Source organism: Drosophila montana, unplaced genomic scaffold, assembly GCF_035044405.1.
Source record: "Drosophila montana isolate Dmon_TW-CO22-7 unplaced genomic scaffold, ASM3504440v1 contig_3833_1, whole genome shotgun sequence".
Classification (NCBI taxonomy): Eukaryota; Metazoa; Arthropoda; class Insecta; order Diptera; family Drosophilidae; genus Drosophila; species Drosophila montana.
The window spans coordinates 1,790,432-1,805,463 of record NW_026998704.1 but is presented as its reverse complement, the minus strand read 5'-3'; the positions used below and the strand labels follow the sequence as shown (position 1 = coordinate 1,805,463).

Here is a 15,032-nt window from a genome sequence, read left to right as displayed (position 1 = left end):
CTGGCTCCTAAAGCAAGTACGTATTTGGGTAGGGGAATTAACATAAAAAGCAAAAACAATTCCAAAGATAAGCCAAAAAGCGTGGTCTAATCACAAAATCGAGACCGATTCACTTTTATACTCGTGTAGTTCGATTTTCGTCATTTTGGCCAATTGCCGAGATAAGCCCAACAATATAATATGTGGATTGCAGGTCCGAAACATTTATGTGCTTATATTGGTTTTATATGCATTTTGTAGACCGAATATTAGCGTTGTGAACAAAATTTATTATTATACTGAATCATTTCACAGCTAGGAAATGCATTTAGAGGCGCAATAAGCAATTCACAATATCGTTGCACTTAAACCTTATCACTTGATAAACAGGTTTTGTGTTTTTGGTCGATTGAAAGGGTGACAGGTTCGAAAAATGCTCTCGACATTTAGCACAGCCATATGACGCAATTATTTTCAGCGCTTTTACAGCTTGAAATTAGATACTCGGATTATACGCGTAAGCCCGCATCAGATTATGTGTAATGATAATGCCTTCTGGGCGGTGCGAATTCGGGAACATCTACACTTTTTCACAATATGGTATTCTTTTCGACTATATTGCAGCTAGACATGACATTGGGGTGCATTTTTTTAGGTTTCTAAGTTCGACCACATATGAACTCCAGACTATTATCATTGGTATTTTCATTATTATAGTTACAAACAATGAATCTTATATGGCCATACACTCGCTTGCCATTCAAACTCTGATCCACGTTATTGAGCATGCTAAGAAAGTGGGCCACTTCGACATCTTATCTAGGGATGTATTGATGTAATTTTCTGTACTTGCTGTTACCAAGTGTATTCTATCGCAATGTATTCCCATAAAATGTCGCAATCTTCTTTAATCTCTCCTAATCATGTTGTTGGGTTTTTTTTAGCTTAATATTTGAATCCTGGCGTTCATATTTGGGTGTTCCTTTTATATAACTATATGGCTTTTTCGGAATTAGATAAAGCCACTCACATATAGGGTGCCATTTCTTAAGATTAAACTTTATCTAAGTTCGCTTTGTATTTAGGGAAGAAAGGAAAACTAATACAAACTTAAGAGTCACTAATCAGGTAATTCGTTTCTCCAATCATAAACCTAGTCTCGGACTTTGGCTGGCTATGTGCGGAGCATTGTAAGCCATTTCAGTACAGATATATTTATGCGTATAACTGAGTACTTTATCGTTATTTATGAACATTAACAATCGTTTAATGATTATTAGATTAGTATTAGTTTTACGGTTGAGGGAAGGTCGTGGGAACCCAGAGCCGTTTAACTTAGTCCAACGTTTTTTCCGAAATTTTATTTATTGGGGTCATAAAAATACATAACCAACTGCAAAGCAAGCAGCAAAATTGGAATGTTTTTAGTACACAAGCTCTGAGCGCTGTCGGGCTGGGGCGATGGGGTTGGTGGGTCAGTCGGTGATTTGGTGGGCGGGATAGTGGATTGCGTTGTAGGAGGCGAGGCAGTCGAAGAAGTAGTGGTGGTGGTGCTGCTGCTGGTTGACGTCGAAGTGGAACTCGAACTGGAACTAGAAGTGGATGACGTACTCTCGCCTGGTGGCTCAGTTGTCACTGCAGTGTCCTCCAGCAGCTGATAGTTGCAATGCGATATTTCCAAAGGATCACACAGCTGGCAATTGGCATCGGCCAGGCAAGTGCGCTGCTCAGACAAGGTCAGGGAGCAACCTCTTTCAACTCGTTGTTCCTTGATGCTCGCATAGCAAAGGCTGCGACCACTGCGTGCTATTCCACAGGCTTGTGGTGCTAGCTGCTCCGGTGCGGTACGGCAATTGTCATCCTTCAAAAGTAACGCCATGAGATTCTGTTTGCTATGGCGATCGTTTTTGTCTTCTTACTCACCTCCGTATCAGTACACTGCAAACAAGACAGCTGTCGCGCACTCACATTGTTGCACTTTTCGGTGACGCAAATCTCACATTGTATACGGGTGTGGTTTCTGCTTTCGCAAGGCTCTCTCCAGCTGCCTTCTAGTAGCTCCAGACAGCCCTGTGCCTTAACCACACCCCCCTCAAATACACTAACGCATGCATCTAGCTGATCTACGCATTGTTCTGTGGCCTCGTAGTTGCTCCTTTGGCAGTTAATGCCGCGACAGTAGTGGCATGACTCCGATGCCAGGACGAAACCTGCCCTCAGCAAAGGCAATAAAATACAGAGAATTGCGCACTTCCTGGTCAACATTGAAACTGATTCAATTGTCATTGGAAGGGGCTTCGCTTTATATAAACTCGGCTGCACTCGAGAATGCTTTGTTACAGGCCACCAGCTGAAGTGCATCAGCGAAGTGTTGGTCCCGATTAGTCGGCCCTTTAAAGTTTTCTTAGTTAAGTATAGATATTTATTACTACTTAGCTCACCCAAAGTCAAGCTGATTGATAACCGTATAATGCACATTATTCCTGCGATGTGTCGTGTTTGTTTGTATTGCTCTTGAGCTCTTTGCAAACAATTCACCATTTGGCTTCTTTTGTGTATGCATAAGGCCTAATGGTACTTAAAAATCTTTTTAATGGGTTGCATTATAGAGTCTTCCTTAGTCATAAGTAAACAAACATGTTTACAAAGGTAATGGAATTTTTCCTTGATATAGCATGTTATCAAAAAGTAGCTTTCGTATTTCGGTGATGGGTGCGTGATCATTTTTGGCTTCCGTCACGTGAATCACATGAGTTATAATTCCCCTGGACCCTCTTTAACGTTTGTCAGATAAGCTTAAACCCAATTAATTGATAAAATAGTTTAATTTATATTTAAGAATCTAAACGACCTTTATGACCTTTCTAACAACATTTAAGAATCTGTACGTCGTGACTGACTGACTGATTGGATTTTTTATTTCAGTAGTTACAGTTTATGACAAGGGGATTTGTAAAATATCTTCTATGTGGGAAGAAGTCGTGATTGGTTGTAATCAAAAATATATTCAAAACACCCACCCTCGATAAGAAAAATATGGTTGCTTGGGTCTTTAATTATCCGACATCCAAAATGACTGATTACATATATTGATTACGCGTTCAATACCCCTAAATTCATACATGGTTCTTAGATTATTTGATTCCCTCTGGTTTTAGACTGTATTACTTATCATCATAAGTGGATAAGCGATAGTTAAAATTGCTAGAAAAACATTAAACCTGCGGAAAACGGGCAGACATGTAGATCAATATTTCTTGTTAGACTTCATATTTTACTTCTACATTGAAATCCTGACAGACGTTATTTTTATCTGGAATGCCTACAATTAAATTTGAGTTAAAAATAATTTTGTTCTCAGAGTAAAATTTTTTTAATTTGATTTTCATGTGTTCGTATATAATTTATTTTTCATTGCTGTTCGATAAAATAACTTTTGGGAATTCATAGATACGTTATCTTATCTCAACTAATAAGTGATCGGCCATAATACATTTTATCTAAATTTGATTTTGATGCCATTTTTATTTCGTTATTTGTTTCATCTAAATAGCTTGTGAAGTGTTTATTGTTTAGTTGTCAGGAACATAGAAGTTATTGAGTGGACGCAAGCTTAAAACTATCGCAGAAAGCGAATAAAACTTTTTCCAGCATTCGAATCGACTGCAATATTGACGCTGTTGCAGCCGCGGACATCTCCAGACGAGCACAGCAGGCAGTTGGCATCCTTGAGGCAGCTCTGCTGATCAATCACAGTTGTTGCACAGCCCCGCTCAATGCTGCTGCCAGAAGCGGAGGCTTTCACGAAGCAATATGAATTGGAAGCCGTTGGAGCTGTGCAAACTGCCGGCCTCAGCGAGGTCGCGTTCTCAGCGCAATTGGTGTCCTGTGGATATATAGGATTTAAGATAAATATGTATGCAAATGGCCTAAGATTATGCATCGTACCTCGCTGGAATTGCACTGCACACAGGCGAATTTCGCGGAACCCACATTGTTGCAGCGATCCGTGTTGCACTTAAAGCAGGAGCCATCGTTCGGTGAGTCACATCGGTGGCGCAGCTCAGAGGGAATCTCAAGGGAGCAGCCTTTGTAGAGAACCTTAGCTGCTTCCGAATAAAATGGTTAGAAAGCACTCAAGGGAGGGGCGTGGGGCTGCATTGATAACCTACATTTATCATAGATGGCCACGCAGTAGTCCAGGGAGTCCACGCACTTTTGCTCCTGACTCAGTTCCGTTCGCTGGCAGTTGATGCCTTGGCAACTGTGGCAACTTCTGATGTTGTTGGCTTCGCTATATCCTGTCGAAAGGGCGACCAATAGCAGCGCACAGAGAATTACTTTGACTTTCATGGTAGGGCTTTAACTGTGGGCCGAAGGCCAACGCGTTCGACTTTTATACCCTCTCTGTCAGGTGAAGTGCACTCGACGTTAGTTCCACATGGCATAACACTTGACAGCTGGAAACGTTGTAGTATCTAGCTTAGAAATTGTTCCATAACCGATAAACATTGAAAAAAAAACTGAATGTTTTAAAGCAGGAATAAGTTATTACATAAAGATTTTGCATATTTTGGGAGCACACATTGATAATATTTAATAGTATTTTATCTACTTTATTTGCGATTTGAATGTAAGTTGAAAACAAAACATAGCTAATCTACAATAGCTAGATTATTTATTTCTGTACATTATAATTTAAATATTCAAAGATAAGATAATTGGAAATAAATATGTTGACCTACAAATTAAAGAAAATGATTAGAAATAATTAAGAAATTGTATCAACTTTTGTTTACACTCTATTTAAATAATTTTTTTATATATTTTTTTTTTGTAATGAGTGTGTACTTTTTGATTTATATAATACTAGCGGGTATAACCCGGCCTTGCCCGTGGCACGTATGTTATAAAATCAAAAAAGTTTTGAAAATGATTTTAAAACTGATCGGACGGGAATCAAACAACTTTTATGCAAATCGGAAAACTCTTAAAATTCACCGAAAAAATCTTAAAAATGCATTTTCCACCGAAGGAGTTTAGATTTTGCGAGAAATGTGAAACACGTCTCTAATGATTTTTCTTATAGATCTTTGGAAATAAATTTGAACACAAAACGTCATTCACCAAATCTTCGCACCAAGGAGGGATGGATTTTTCAAAAAGTATGAAACAACCATCAAATTAATTTGAACATAGATCTTTCAAAATTAGTTTGGGGCCGATCGGATGGTAAACAAAAAAGTTACATACAAACGTTTTTCGCGGTTTTTCCACACTTGCGAGTGGAATTTCCCGAAACCCCGCCTTAGCGTGCACCTACATCACATAAGGTAACTACAGTGAAAATTTCAGCTTCCTAGCTCTTACGGTTTGGGCTGTGCGTTGATCACCAATCAGTCAGTCAGTCAGTCAGTCAGTCAGTCAGTCAGTCAGGACAAACAGTTTTATATATAGAGATAATGGCTTCAAAATCAATCCTTGAACATTATGAAGGTGATCGGACTTAGAATAAGAACAGTTCTATAGCAAAAAGAACGTCTATGTGTCTGATTACCTAAAATATTTAGCTATGCCCGAATGCCTTAAAAGTTACTAAAGAAACACGAGATACCTTGTATGCACTTGCATTAATAACATAAAAACTGTAACTATTCAAATTTTGTAATAAATGATAGTTTTAACGCCTATTACTGAAAGCCATACCCAAGCCTCTATCAAGCTTAAGTACACATAATTATTAAGTACATGATAATGATTGTCTATGCTTCACAGTGTAGAGCACAGTTATATGTATATATATATATATATATATATATATATATATATATATATATATCTATTATCTAATTAATTTTATTTTTCATAAGTTATTTCAGTGTTTATAAAAGAAAACTGTTTTTTTTTTTTACTTTAATCAAAATGTGTACGTATTCACACCATTTTTATTTCACGTTCTACCAAGTAATGAATAAAATACATAGATTTGATTTCATTGGCATAATTTTTACTAACGTTTTCTTTTTTTTATTTATTTTTAGAAATCATTTACTGCATTAGGCCAGCAAAAATTAAAAAATTATACATAGGACAATTGATAGGTGTCCGTGGTGATAAGCCAAAAACCCCAAATTTGCAATCAATAATTTATTTGTGCTTTGATTTTGTTTATTTTAGATTGTTAAACAATTTGAAAGTAAGCTAGTGGGACCCTTGAACGGCCACCAGACTGAGCACACCCAGCAGTAGACCAAACAGTTGCTGTCCCCTTGCGGCGCCAGATTTCATGTCCAGCGCGTAGTTGTTGCAGGCGGTGGGGCCGTGAGTATCCTCTGGAAGGCACAGGCTGCAGTCGCTGTCCTTCAGGCAACTCTGTTGCTCCTTCACGCTTAGAGCGCAGCCTCTTTGCAGATGTGTGTCAACGGATTTCACATAGCAATAGGCATTACTTGCAGTCGGCGCTGGGCATTGGGAGGGGCTGATGCTGTCACCTGCCGAGTTGCAGTTGGAATTCTGCAAGAAGTTAAGAACTGAGATATTTGTGTAATTGAATATTTCTTAGAGCTTACCTCCAAGCCGCTGCATTGTATGCACTGAAAGTCGATGCGTCCTTGATTATTGCACAGTTCTCCGCTGCACTTTTGGCACTGAATGTCCCGTGCGTCACACTTGGATTGCGCCGCCAGGGAAAGCTCCAGCTGGCAGCCCCTTTCGCTTACCATAACTGTGAAGCAGAGGTTAAGGACTTTTCCTGTATTATAGCCGATTTTACTCACAGCCCTCGTAGACAGTCACACAAGTGTCCAGCAGATCGTTGCATTTCACTGTCACATTTTTGAGCGTGGTTCGCTGGCAATTGATGCCCTCGCAGCTGTAACAGGTACGGGGAGTTGAGGCATTGACAGCCGCCTCCCTCGACTCGGTGGCAAATGCTAGTGGCAGGCACAGCAAAAGGATAACAGCTGTCGGTGGCAACATACTTCTTTACACCTTTGACTTTGGATCACAAATTAGAACTAAAACTTGTCGTTGAACTAACCACAACGATTTTCAAATCAATTGGTTGCACTTGAGTATTTTCCTTACAATATTTTCCATTGCAATTTGGAATCTCCGATAACAGTTCATATGCAACTCGAAAGCCGAACATTTTCAAGGGGCTTTAATACCCTATACACTTAAAACCAGGAAGAGCGGTGTAATCAACATTAGTTATTGGCTTGGATCTTCAACTAACCTTAATTAAGAACTATAATTAAATATTTACTCATTGTATTAAAAACTGATGTTTTTTAAAATCATTTTTGAATTAAAGGAAAAATAAAAGTGATATCCTTGCTTGTCTTTCATCAAATTGACTACAGAGTGTCTTCGTAGTCAAGCTTGCAAAACTTAAAGATTTTTATATTGTTCCTGAAACATTTTTGTGGCTTATCTGTCAACGTTTTGTTTGCATGTCTCTTGACGTTCCCAATATCACAAGTAGCGCTGTATTTGTGTAAAAGCTTATCTCCCAGTAAGAAGTATATACCAACATAGTACATATTTATGCGCATGTGTGTCTACTAAGTTCGCTATGATTATTTTATTATTATGACTCACATTTTGAGGTGGTTTACCGACTCTTTAAATAAAATCGATAACACGTAGTTACATTATATTTATTAAAACCTTATAGAAATTTTAAAAAGCTGTTTATTTGACACAAAGTCTATGAGTAACTTTTTTTTTATCGCCAATTATTGTCTATGATCTATATCTAGGGGTGTTTAATATTTTCAGTGAATCATTTACAATTGGCCATATGCGGCCAATCGTTTTTGTTAGCCCAGCTATCTATAGGTAATCAGAAAGCTTATCATCAATTGCATTGAATTTATACACAATGCGTAGATCTATGACAGTAAAAAACAAAAAATTGTGACAGCCAAAAAACTATAGTTGTAATTTTTAGAAAACACGCGGCCTCGGACAATAAGCACTGTGCACATACTTTGGCCAAATTAATTGAACAGACATGTGTCTTCCAACTTGAAGCAGGGATAACAGATACCGAGATATGTAATCATGACAGAAGTGTACTAGAAATACAAAACAATTAGCTGGAATTTCAGAGTGCTTTTCAATGTACTTCAACTGGTTATCTATAAAAGTTAGTATCATTCGACGGGAAGTGCCATTTCCTCAAATGTATCTAGTCAAGTTTCACCAAAGGCCAGCAGAAAATTGTAAAATTCCTTTCAGATGTGTTGGCATATCCAAATCTGAACAACATCTGGTTGTTTTTTAATTTGTTTTATTCTACCTTATAGGCAAGAGACTAATGTTGGTTTCTTCGAACCCTTGATTTAGACAAGTTCGGATGACAGCATATTAGCGCTGAGTACAGGGTATCTTCTAGTCGGCCAACCTCGTCTAAGGCACTCCTACTGGTTTGTATACAATTTCCATGCTTAAGACTTTTTTCTTACTTTCATCTTCCTCCATTATTTTCCTTCATACCGTTAGTTCGTTTTAACTTTTCAACCATATTTTCAACTTTTCGCGAACTTTAATGCGAAGGTCACACTGAAAAGTTCACTTCTTTCAAATTAAAGCACAAACTGTACTTATTTGCATATATTTACAGCAGATTTTTTTACAACCTAGGCAGACGGACAAAAAGCACGTGGAGATTACGTTACACAATCGTAAAGGAGAAAAGCTGCAGAGAAAAGAAAGAAAGAAAGGAAACACAAGCATAACAAAGAAATATGCAAAACAGATGAATTGGGGATAAAGGCGCGCACAGAAACAAAAAGAAAAAAAATGATGGAAAAAAAAAACTCTGAAATCGTTATAAAAATTGTAACTTTATTTTACCGCCGGGACAACTTTTAGATATACCATGGAAATAGCGGGCGGTAAATGTTAAAGACAGTGACATAATGAAAATGAAAGTTCCAAGAGGGCTGTCGCAACATCAAAACAACAACGACCGAGTAAATCCACTTAAAATCGTATCAAAACAAAACCGGAAATGGACTTTGAAAATTCTGGAAATGGCCTCAAGTTTAAAGCTTCCCTTAAAAGGGCAGCTGTGTACGGTCAATGCTGCTATAACAAAACGCCAAATACTTAATGAAACGAGTAATAATATTAATAAAATGGTTTCTACGCCGAAAAGTATGGTAATCTAGTTTATTAAGTACATTAAAATAAGTAGAAGTGAAATTAAATGTTTGTTCTTAATTATTTTTCTGTTAAATATGCATTTTGTCATTATTTGAATAATCCGAACATTTAAAGATTGCACATATTAAAGGGTAGCATGGATTTTTCACGAAAAGCATTTATTAACTTGTTCGGGCGACTGTACAACTAGAATTTTGTTTTTCACATAGCGAAACGAGTTAATTGTGCACTGAATGTTTTATAGCCTGATTCCACTGTGCTCAAAATATGTTGCATTTACAAACTTCACATTCAGCGATTCCATTAGTGTGTGTCTGTTGTCGATACCATATGAATGGCAAAAGTACCGCTTCTTTAAATAAGCTGTTTATGTGATATGAGTATTGGACAGTAGTTGGTTGACTCCACTTTATAATACTGCAAGAAATGGGGCAGGAATCCAAGAATTCTTGTCCCTCTATACGATATTGGGTTTATTATTTCCAAAACATACTACAAATGCTCTTTTGATGTTTACGAATTTGGTGAAATGGGGAACTTATGGATTCCTTGAAATAACTTTGATCATGTATTCCAGATTGGATGTATCCTGTTCTTAAGGTCTCTGAGATCGGTTATACTAGCCGGAACGGGCATATCAGACGAAAGTAAAATCCCTTTCAGCCTATTTGATTGATGCTGATCTGGAATATATATACATACTTCATATATGGTTTCGGCCTATTACAAATATGTGCACAAAATATCCCACTTTCAATTGGTACAGGGTGTACAAAAAACTTTTACCTAAGAGCAAGTTAAGTCAGTTGATATATGCGCACCTTTTAGATACATTTATCTAGTGAATTGCCTGTTTATTGAATGTGTGGCAAACGATTCGCAGGTATTTATACTATTTATCGTTTGCCGCAAATATTGTTAGGTATCTAACGAACACAAACACTACGCTATTTGTTATGCATTGAGTGGGTTTATCAGATGGCCAAAAGTTATGTGACGTGACACTGCATATGCCCCTAACATGAAGTTTTATCTGGGAAAATGGATTTGGAGTCTGGATTAGTTTTTCTGCTCATATAATTTACTGCTGATTGCATGTTGGCCCGCTGGGGACACTTATCGAAAACGCTGCCTTCTCATAATTGACTTGAATCATTTTGGCAATATGCATGCGTGTGGACTGACTGATTGATTGATTGATTGATGCATGGAATCTGCGGGTTGTTCCGCTGGCATTTCGCATTGCAAATACGCCTCCTTGTTTCAGCTCATGTATGTGTGGCTCGCTTGGCTTTCATTTCCTTTGCCGCGTTTTGCGGCCTGCGGTCATACACATAACAGCCTGGCTACTTCTCTATCGCCCACTAACTCTTCACCTGCCACTCTTCCTCGCTCTCTCTCTCTCCCTCTCTCTCTCTCTCTCTCTCTCTCTCTGTCGAACTGTGAGTTCTCGCTTGTAATTGCGTTTATTGTGCGTTTGAGATTTGAAATTCACTTGTGTAGTGTTTATGTATGTGTACGGGTATGTGTATGTATGGCATGTCGGCGCCGTGTTGATTGAAAATGGCTTAAGTAATCGACAGTTGATTGGTTGATTTGATTGTTGGTGCTGTATGCGCGATTGTTGCTGTTGTGTCCGTTGAACAGGGCGGATTAGTTTTGCAGCTGTGCCCATGGACATGTTTATGGTGGGTTTCCACTTCAGCTTATAGCGCTGTAAATCTTGTTATGACACTTCGTTCATGCGGAAGAACTTAGGAGAATTGCTTAAATCGTAGCGTAGCTGCTTATTATTGACACCATGACGAGGTATTAAACTGAAGGTCGATAAAAAATTGCATCCGACTTAAAGGGGCTCACATTTATAAATTGTATCTAATGAAATTAAATTCGGTATGCAGTCTGGCAAACATAGACAAAGGTTTCCTTGTTTCCGATTGCCTTCAAAGTTAAACAAAAAATGTACATTGAAATTTTGTCTTTTGCTTTCGTATTCTCAGGCTATTTAATGACATATTTAAGTCCCGAGAATGTTACCCCATTCCCATAGGACGGGTCTGAAGGAACAAGAACCACAGCCTTTGCAGCTCGGCACCAGGTTACTTGGCTTATCCCAAGCGGGTACTCTCGAAAGACAACTCTTGGTTTTAAATGTAGTATGATGTTCGAGAACAAGTAAGACTGGAGTTTGGTGAATAGCAGAAGTTCAAGAAAAAACTTTGCTCTACCGGTAGTTAACAGTGTATCCTCCCGATGAAAAAGGGAGCTCTAAAGCTGATAATAACTTTTAGTTTCAAAGGTTAAGCATTTGCAAATAAATATGAGATATAATTTTACTTTATGAATTAAGTTCTTTAGAAGCAATTAGGGTAATTAGTTGAAATGAACCAGTTTCTTACACTTACTGCAGCTCGCTTTAGATATTTAACAAATAAATGAATTTATTAAATATGTGCAGTTCTCAGAATCGCAGCGATTTAGTGGGGAATTGAAAGGTTAGCCACTTTTGGATGTTTTGCTTTGCCTAGTCGCTCATATCAAACATTTCTTGAGCATTTCTTCAACATTTCTATGTCAGCTGCGAGTTTCTTTGCGTCTGCCACCGAACCCTGACCCAAATGCACTGGCTGGCTGCACGCTCAGCTCTTTGGACGAGGCGAACAGGGCGGTGGACTCTTTGCCAGAAATAAGCTCCTGGCGCTACCTTGCGGCACTGTGGCTACAAACATTTTTGCGGATGGACGCAGCCACGAGCACCACTTTGTTTCGAGCGGCTTAAGCGGGTGAAGTAGTTGGTGCTGCTGGCGGGAAAGCGGGAAACGAGTTGAGTTTTGTGTGAAGCAAAACGTAAATAAAAGCCAAGCAGGCAAACGGCCACGAAAGAAACGTAAAATGCCGCAAAATGGCGCAAAAGAAAATCCACTTTTACGGTAAAAGTTCTCAGTGGTATCGTTGTTGTTGTTGTTATTGTTGTTGTTGTTGCCTGCTACCTTTACCAAAAGGCAGCCATTAGCTGACCTGAAAAGCTTGGCCCGGCTTTCAAGTGGCGCTCTCTCTTAGTGGCTTCATATGCACTTCAATATTTAACATAAACAAATATAAACAAACTACATCAAGTGTATAACAATGAGCTTGTGTGCGTTCTGTGCGTGCGTGCGTGCAGTCTGTGTGTGTGCGTGTGTGTGTGCGTGCATCAAGTGTGTAAATATGTGAGTGTTTACATTTCTTTACTGCCAAGATGACAGGCCGAATAAGGCAGCTGTCAGCTTCTGTTTCAGTTTAAACAAGCTCGAATATAAGTTATACAATTTTCCAAGCGTGGCTTTTGTTGATGCTAAATAATATATTTCACAGAATATAGGTACAAATTGGAATCTAACACTAATATGCGCTTTCGGCAAATGAGTTTTGTTTGTTTTTAAAATGTTAATAAATGTATGATATTTGCATACTTGCCAGTTGCAAAGAAAAAGCGGATAAGTACGTAAGAATTAGGCTGGAATTATAATTATGTATCAACCACCAAATGAAGATTACACGGGTTTGTTATTTTTAAAAGAATGGATTGCTTTAAAAGATTTGCTCCATTTTCTTTGAAATTGTTTTTTTTTGAAACTTGTTTATTTAATATTATTGTAAAATAACTTAGAAATCTTATGAGACTACAAACACACAATGTATTTTGTTGTTAAAGAATAATAATTTTTTTAGATTTGGGATTACAATTGTCGTTGCATTTGGTTCAAACCTTCCACGTATTATAAAAAAATAGTATTTATTTTTTTATAAAATATATATTTATAATAAATAATAAATAATAAAATACAAATTTGTTTAAATATAAGACCTAATTTGAGCAGCTCCACATATCTTATTTCAACTGCATTTCATTTTGACCAATGAATCGTAGATAATAAATGGAATTCACAACGGTTCGACTCATTTGAAGATCTTTTCTGACTGCATTCCATTTCAAATTATCTTGTTCCACTTTAGAGACGCGCATCCACCTCAGTGGGAAGACTGCTACTGGTAGCAGCAGCAGTCGCAGTAGCCATAGAAGTAGCAGTAGCGTATAACCTGTCACTGTCGGCTACTCAGATCAAGTTTTAGTGGCCAAGGCCTTGGGTGGCCAATTTCGAGGAGTGCACAATCAAAGCTGCCATGATTAATGTCAACACAATTGACATAAAGTAGGGACGCGGCCAGCCTAATGTGGGGCCATGAAAAGCCAGAATGCAACCGGAAAAACTCGACGCAAGTGAAGATGCAATTATTGATGGATTATTTACTGTCAGCACTGTCCGTTATGACAATGAGATATGGCTTCGGGGCGGTCAATTTCTCAGACTGTGACTGAGTCTGCGTCTGCGTCTGGGTCTGGGTCTGGAAAATGCCTGCGTCCAATGACAGCCACTAGACAAGGAGATCAAGCTCTCGCCTACTCTCGCGTCCATTCCCCAGGCGCGGAGTCATTGCATTTTCTTAGGCATTCTGCTGACTTTGCAATTTACGACCGCAATTATATTGTATGCTCGCGGATGCCACGCCGTGTGGCAGCCGTCATTAGTATTCAATATTCAATAACTTGCATTGATGCATTAATTGCGCGTAATCACCCGCCATATAAATAACCAACAATGGTGGAACACACACCGCCCCAAGTCCAGGAAGTGTAGAGTCGTCGCCCCGTCTCATTTGCATAGGCAACGCATATTTGTGTAATTATGCGTGGAATTATTATAGTCTAAGGACCACGGAGGGACCCACGCGGTGTGGCATCAGCTCTTGCTTTCGGGAGCCAGCGTCGTTCATCGCATAGCTTCTTGTCGTGCCGTGAGACTTTTGCCGCCAGTCGCCGGCATTTGCCGTTAATTATATTGACAGCGTTTACATGGAGAGTCCGTCAGTGTGGGGGTCGGGCTTCGGGTCCGGGACCACCAACAATGTCGTTGGTCGTTGTCAATCGATAAACGTTTTATCGCCCCATATGATAATGCCCAAACTCAACATTGTGATTATGCCCGTCTAATTGATAATTTGTGTTTGTTTCGACTATTTGATTTGTCCGCCAGCAAACAATTAAATATGCACAACGTCAAAAGAGAATCTGTCCCCTCAAAACGGAACTGTATTTTCCTATTTTTATATGGTAAATAAGTATATACAATAAAAAAACGTTTGTTTGCTCAATAACGGTTGTGTTAATTATGTGGGTGGGATCAAAAGGTGAATAAATAGAAAATAATAATAAATATGTCAAATTAATAAATAATTTTAAAAAAGACGGCATGACAATATATTTATAGACACATTTACAGACTATGACAGAGTAAGCTTTCTATAAAAAGTACGCATATTAAGAATTTAAATTGCCGAATTTTTTTAGAATGTACCAAAGAAAAAAGTTTTAACACATAGGAACCCAAGTCATGACTATTTCGATGCTGGAAAGGATTTTTTTTGTTTGCTTAAGCAGAATGACGCTCGTAGTTAATATGAATAAACTTTAATCATATTATTTACGGGTACGCTCATATTTTTGAATAAAATTCAAAGTTTAAAAAAAAAATTACTTGTGCGTCGGCCGGGAATCGAACCCGGATCAACTGCTTGGAAGGCAACTATGCTGACCATTACACCACCGACGCCACTTTGGCAATGGCACCGAGTTACAAAATATAAAAATCACAGACTTTAAAGCAAACTAAAACAAATGTATTCTTTAATTTTGAATATTTTGCTTATTGCTCTTATCGTTTTCCTTTTCGACGAATCTCAAATTGTAGGCACAACTTTAACCTGACGAACACCAAGAACATATAATTTTGCAGTTAAAAAATGAATCAATTTCGAGATGTTTACTTAAGACAATAATA

General features: G+C 38.2%; 3 protein-coding genes, 1 long non-coding RNA gene and 1 other non-coding gene across 7 annotated transcripts; 1 reads left to right on the top strand and 4 right to left on the bottom strand.

The window, feature by feature from the left end:
- Positions 1 to 1,141: 1,141 nt before the first annotated feature.
- Positions 1,142 to 2,274, bottom strand: LOC135437753 (uncharacterized). Its single transcript, XM_064695814.1, has 2 exons — positions 1,903 to 2,274; positions 1,142 to 1,840 (listed from the first exon to the last, which is right to left on the bottom strand). Exons 1-2 carry the CDS (start codon positions 2,263 to 2,265, stop codon positions 1,340 to 1,342), a joined length of 864 nt encoding a protein of 287 aa, XP_064551884.1. The 5' UTR covers positions 2,266 to 2,274; the 3' UTR covers positions 1,142 to 1,339.
- A 1,210-nt stretch (positions 2,275 to 3,484) lies between these two features.
- On the bottom strand, positions 3,485 to 4,360 carry LOC135437872 (uncharacterized). Of its 2 annotated transcripts, none has more exons than XM_064695952.1 (3): positions 4,152 to 4,360; positions 3,928 to 4,088; positions 3,485 to 3,865 (listed from the first exon to the last, which is right to left on the bottom strand). In XM_064695952.1, the coding sequence occupies exons 1-3, from the start codon at positions 4,330 to 4,332 to the stop codon at positions 3,599 to 3,601; spliced, it is 609 nt and encodes a 202-aa protein (XP_064552022.1). In that variant the 5' UTR covers positions 4,333 to 4,360; the 3' UTR covers positions 3,485 to 3,598. The 2 variants fall into 2 exon arrangements, with proteins under 2 accessions (XP_064552022.1, XP_064552023.1); XM_064695953.1 differs by having other exon boundaries at positions 3,928 to 4,085; positions 4,152 to 4,359.
- A 1,765-nt stretch (positions 4,361 to 6,125) lies between these two features.
- Positions 6,126 to 7,000, bottom strand: LOC135437710 (uncharacterized). The gene is made up of 3 exons (XM_064695756.1): positions 6,756 to 7,000; positions 6,549 to 6,703; positions 6,126 to 6,492 (listed from the first exon to the last, which is right to left on the bottom strand). The coding sequence occupies exons 1-3, from the start codon at positions 6,955 to 6,957 to the stop codon at positions 6,181 to 6,183; spliced, it is 669 nt and encodes a 222-aa protein (XP_064551826.1). The 5' UTR covers positions 6,958 to 7,000; the 3' UTR covers positions 6,126 to 6,180.
- Positions 7,001 to 7,748: 748 nt separating this feature from the next.
- On the top strand, positions 7,749 to 8,865 carry LOC135437822 (uncharacterized). 2 transcript variants are annotated; one of them, XR_010437758.1, is made up of 2 exons: positions 7,749 to 8,411; positions 8,629 to 8,865. It is a non-coding gene; the product is annotated as an uncharacterized LOC135437822 (long non-coding RNA). The 2 variants fall into 2 exon arrangements; XR_010437759.1 differs by having other exon boundaries at positions 8,609 to 8,865.
- A 5,867-nt stretch (positions 8,866 to 14,732) lies between these two features.
- Positions 14,733 to 14,804, bottom strand: TRNAG-UCC (transfer RNA glycine (anticodon UCC)). Its single transcript has one exon. It is a non-coding gene; the product is annotated as a tRNA-Gly (tRNA).
- Positions 14,805 to 15,032: the final 228 nt, after the last annotated feature.

Coding starts and splice junctions, on each gene's coding strand:
- LOC135437753 (XM_064695814.1), bottom strand. CDS start 2,265: ATGACAATTGAATCAGTTTCAATGTTGACCAGGAAGTGCGCAATTCTC. Junction 1,841..1,902: donor TGCAGTGTACTGATACGGAG/GTGAGTAAGAAG, acceptor TTACTTTTGAAG/GATGACAATTGCCGTACCGC.
- LOC135437872 (XM_064695952.1), bottom strand. CDS start 4,332: ATGAAAGTCAAAGTAATTCTCTGTGCGCTGCTATTGGTCGCCCTTTCG. Junction 4,089..4,151: donor CGTGGCCATCTATGATAAAT/GTAGGTTATCAA, acceptor TTTATTCGGAAG/CAGCTAAGGTTCTCTACAAA. Junction 3,866..3,927: donor TGCAGTGCAATTCCAGCGAG/GTACGATGCATA, acceptor ATATATCCACAG/GACACCAATTGCGCTGAGAA.
- LOC135437710 (XM_064695756.1), bottom strand. CDS start 6,957: ATGTTGCCACCGACAGCTGTTATCCTTTTGCTGTGCCTGCCACTAGCA. Junction 6,704..6,755: donor TGTGACTGTCTACGAGGGCT/GTGAGTAAAATC, acceptor TCTGCTTCACAG/TTATGGTAAGCGAAAGGGGC. Junction 6,493..6,548: donor TACAATGCAGCGGCTTGGAG/GTAAGCTCTAAG, acceptor AACTTCTTGCAG/AATTCCAACTGCAACTCGGC.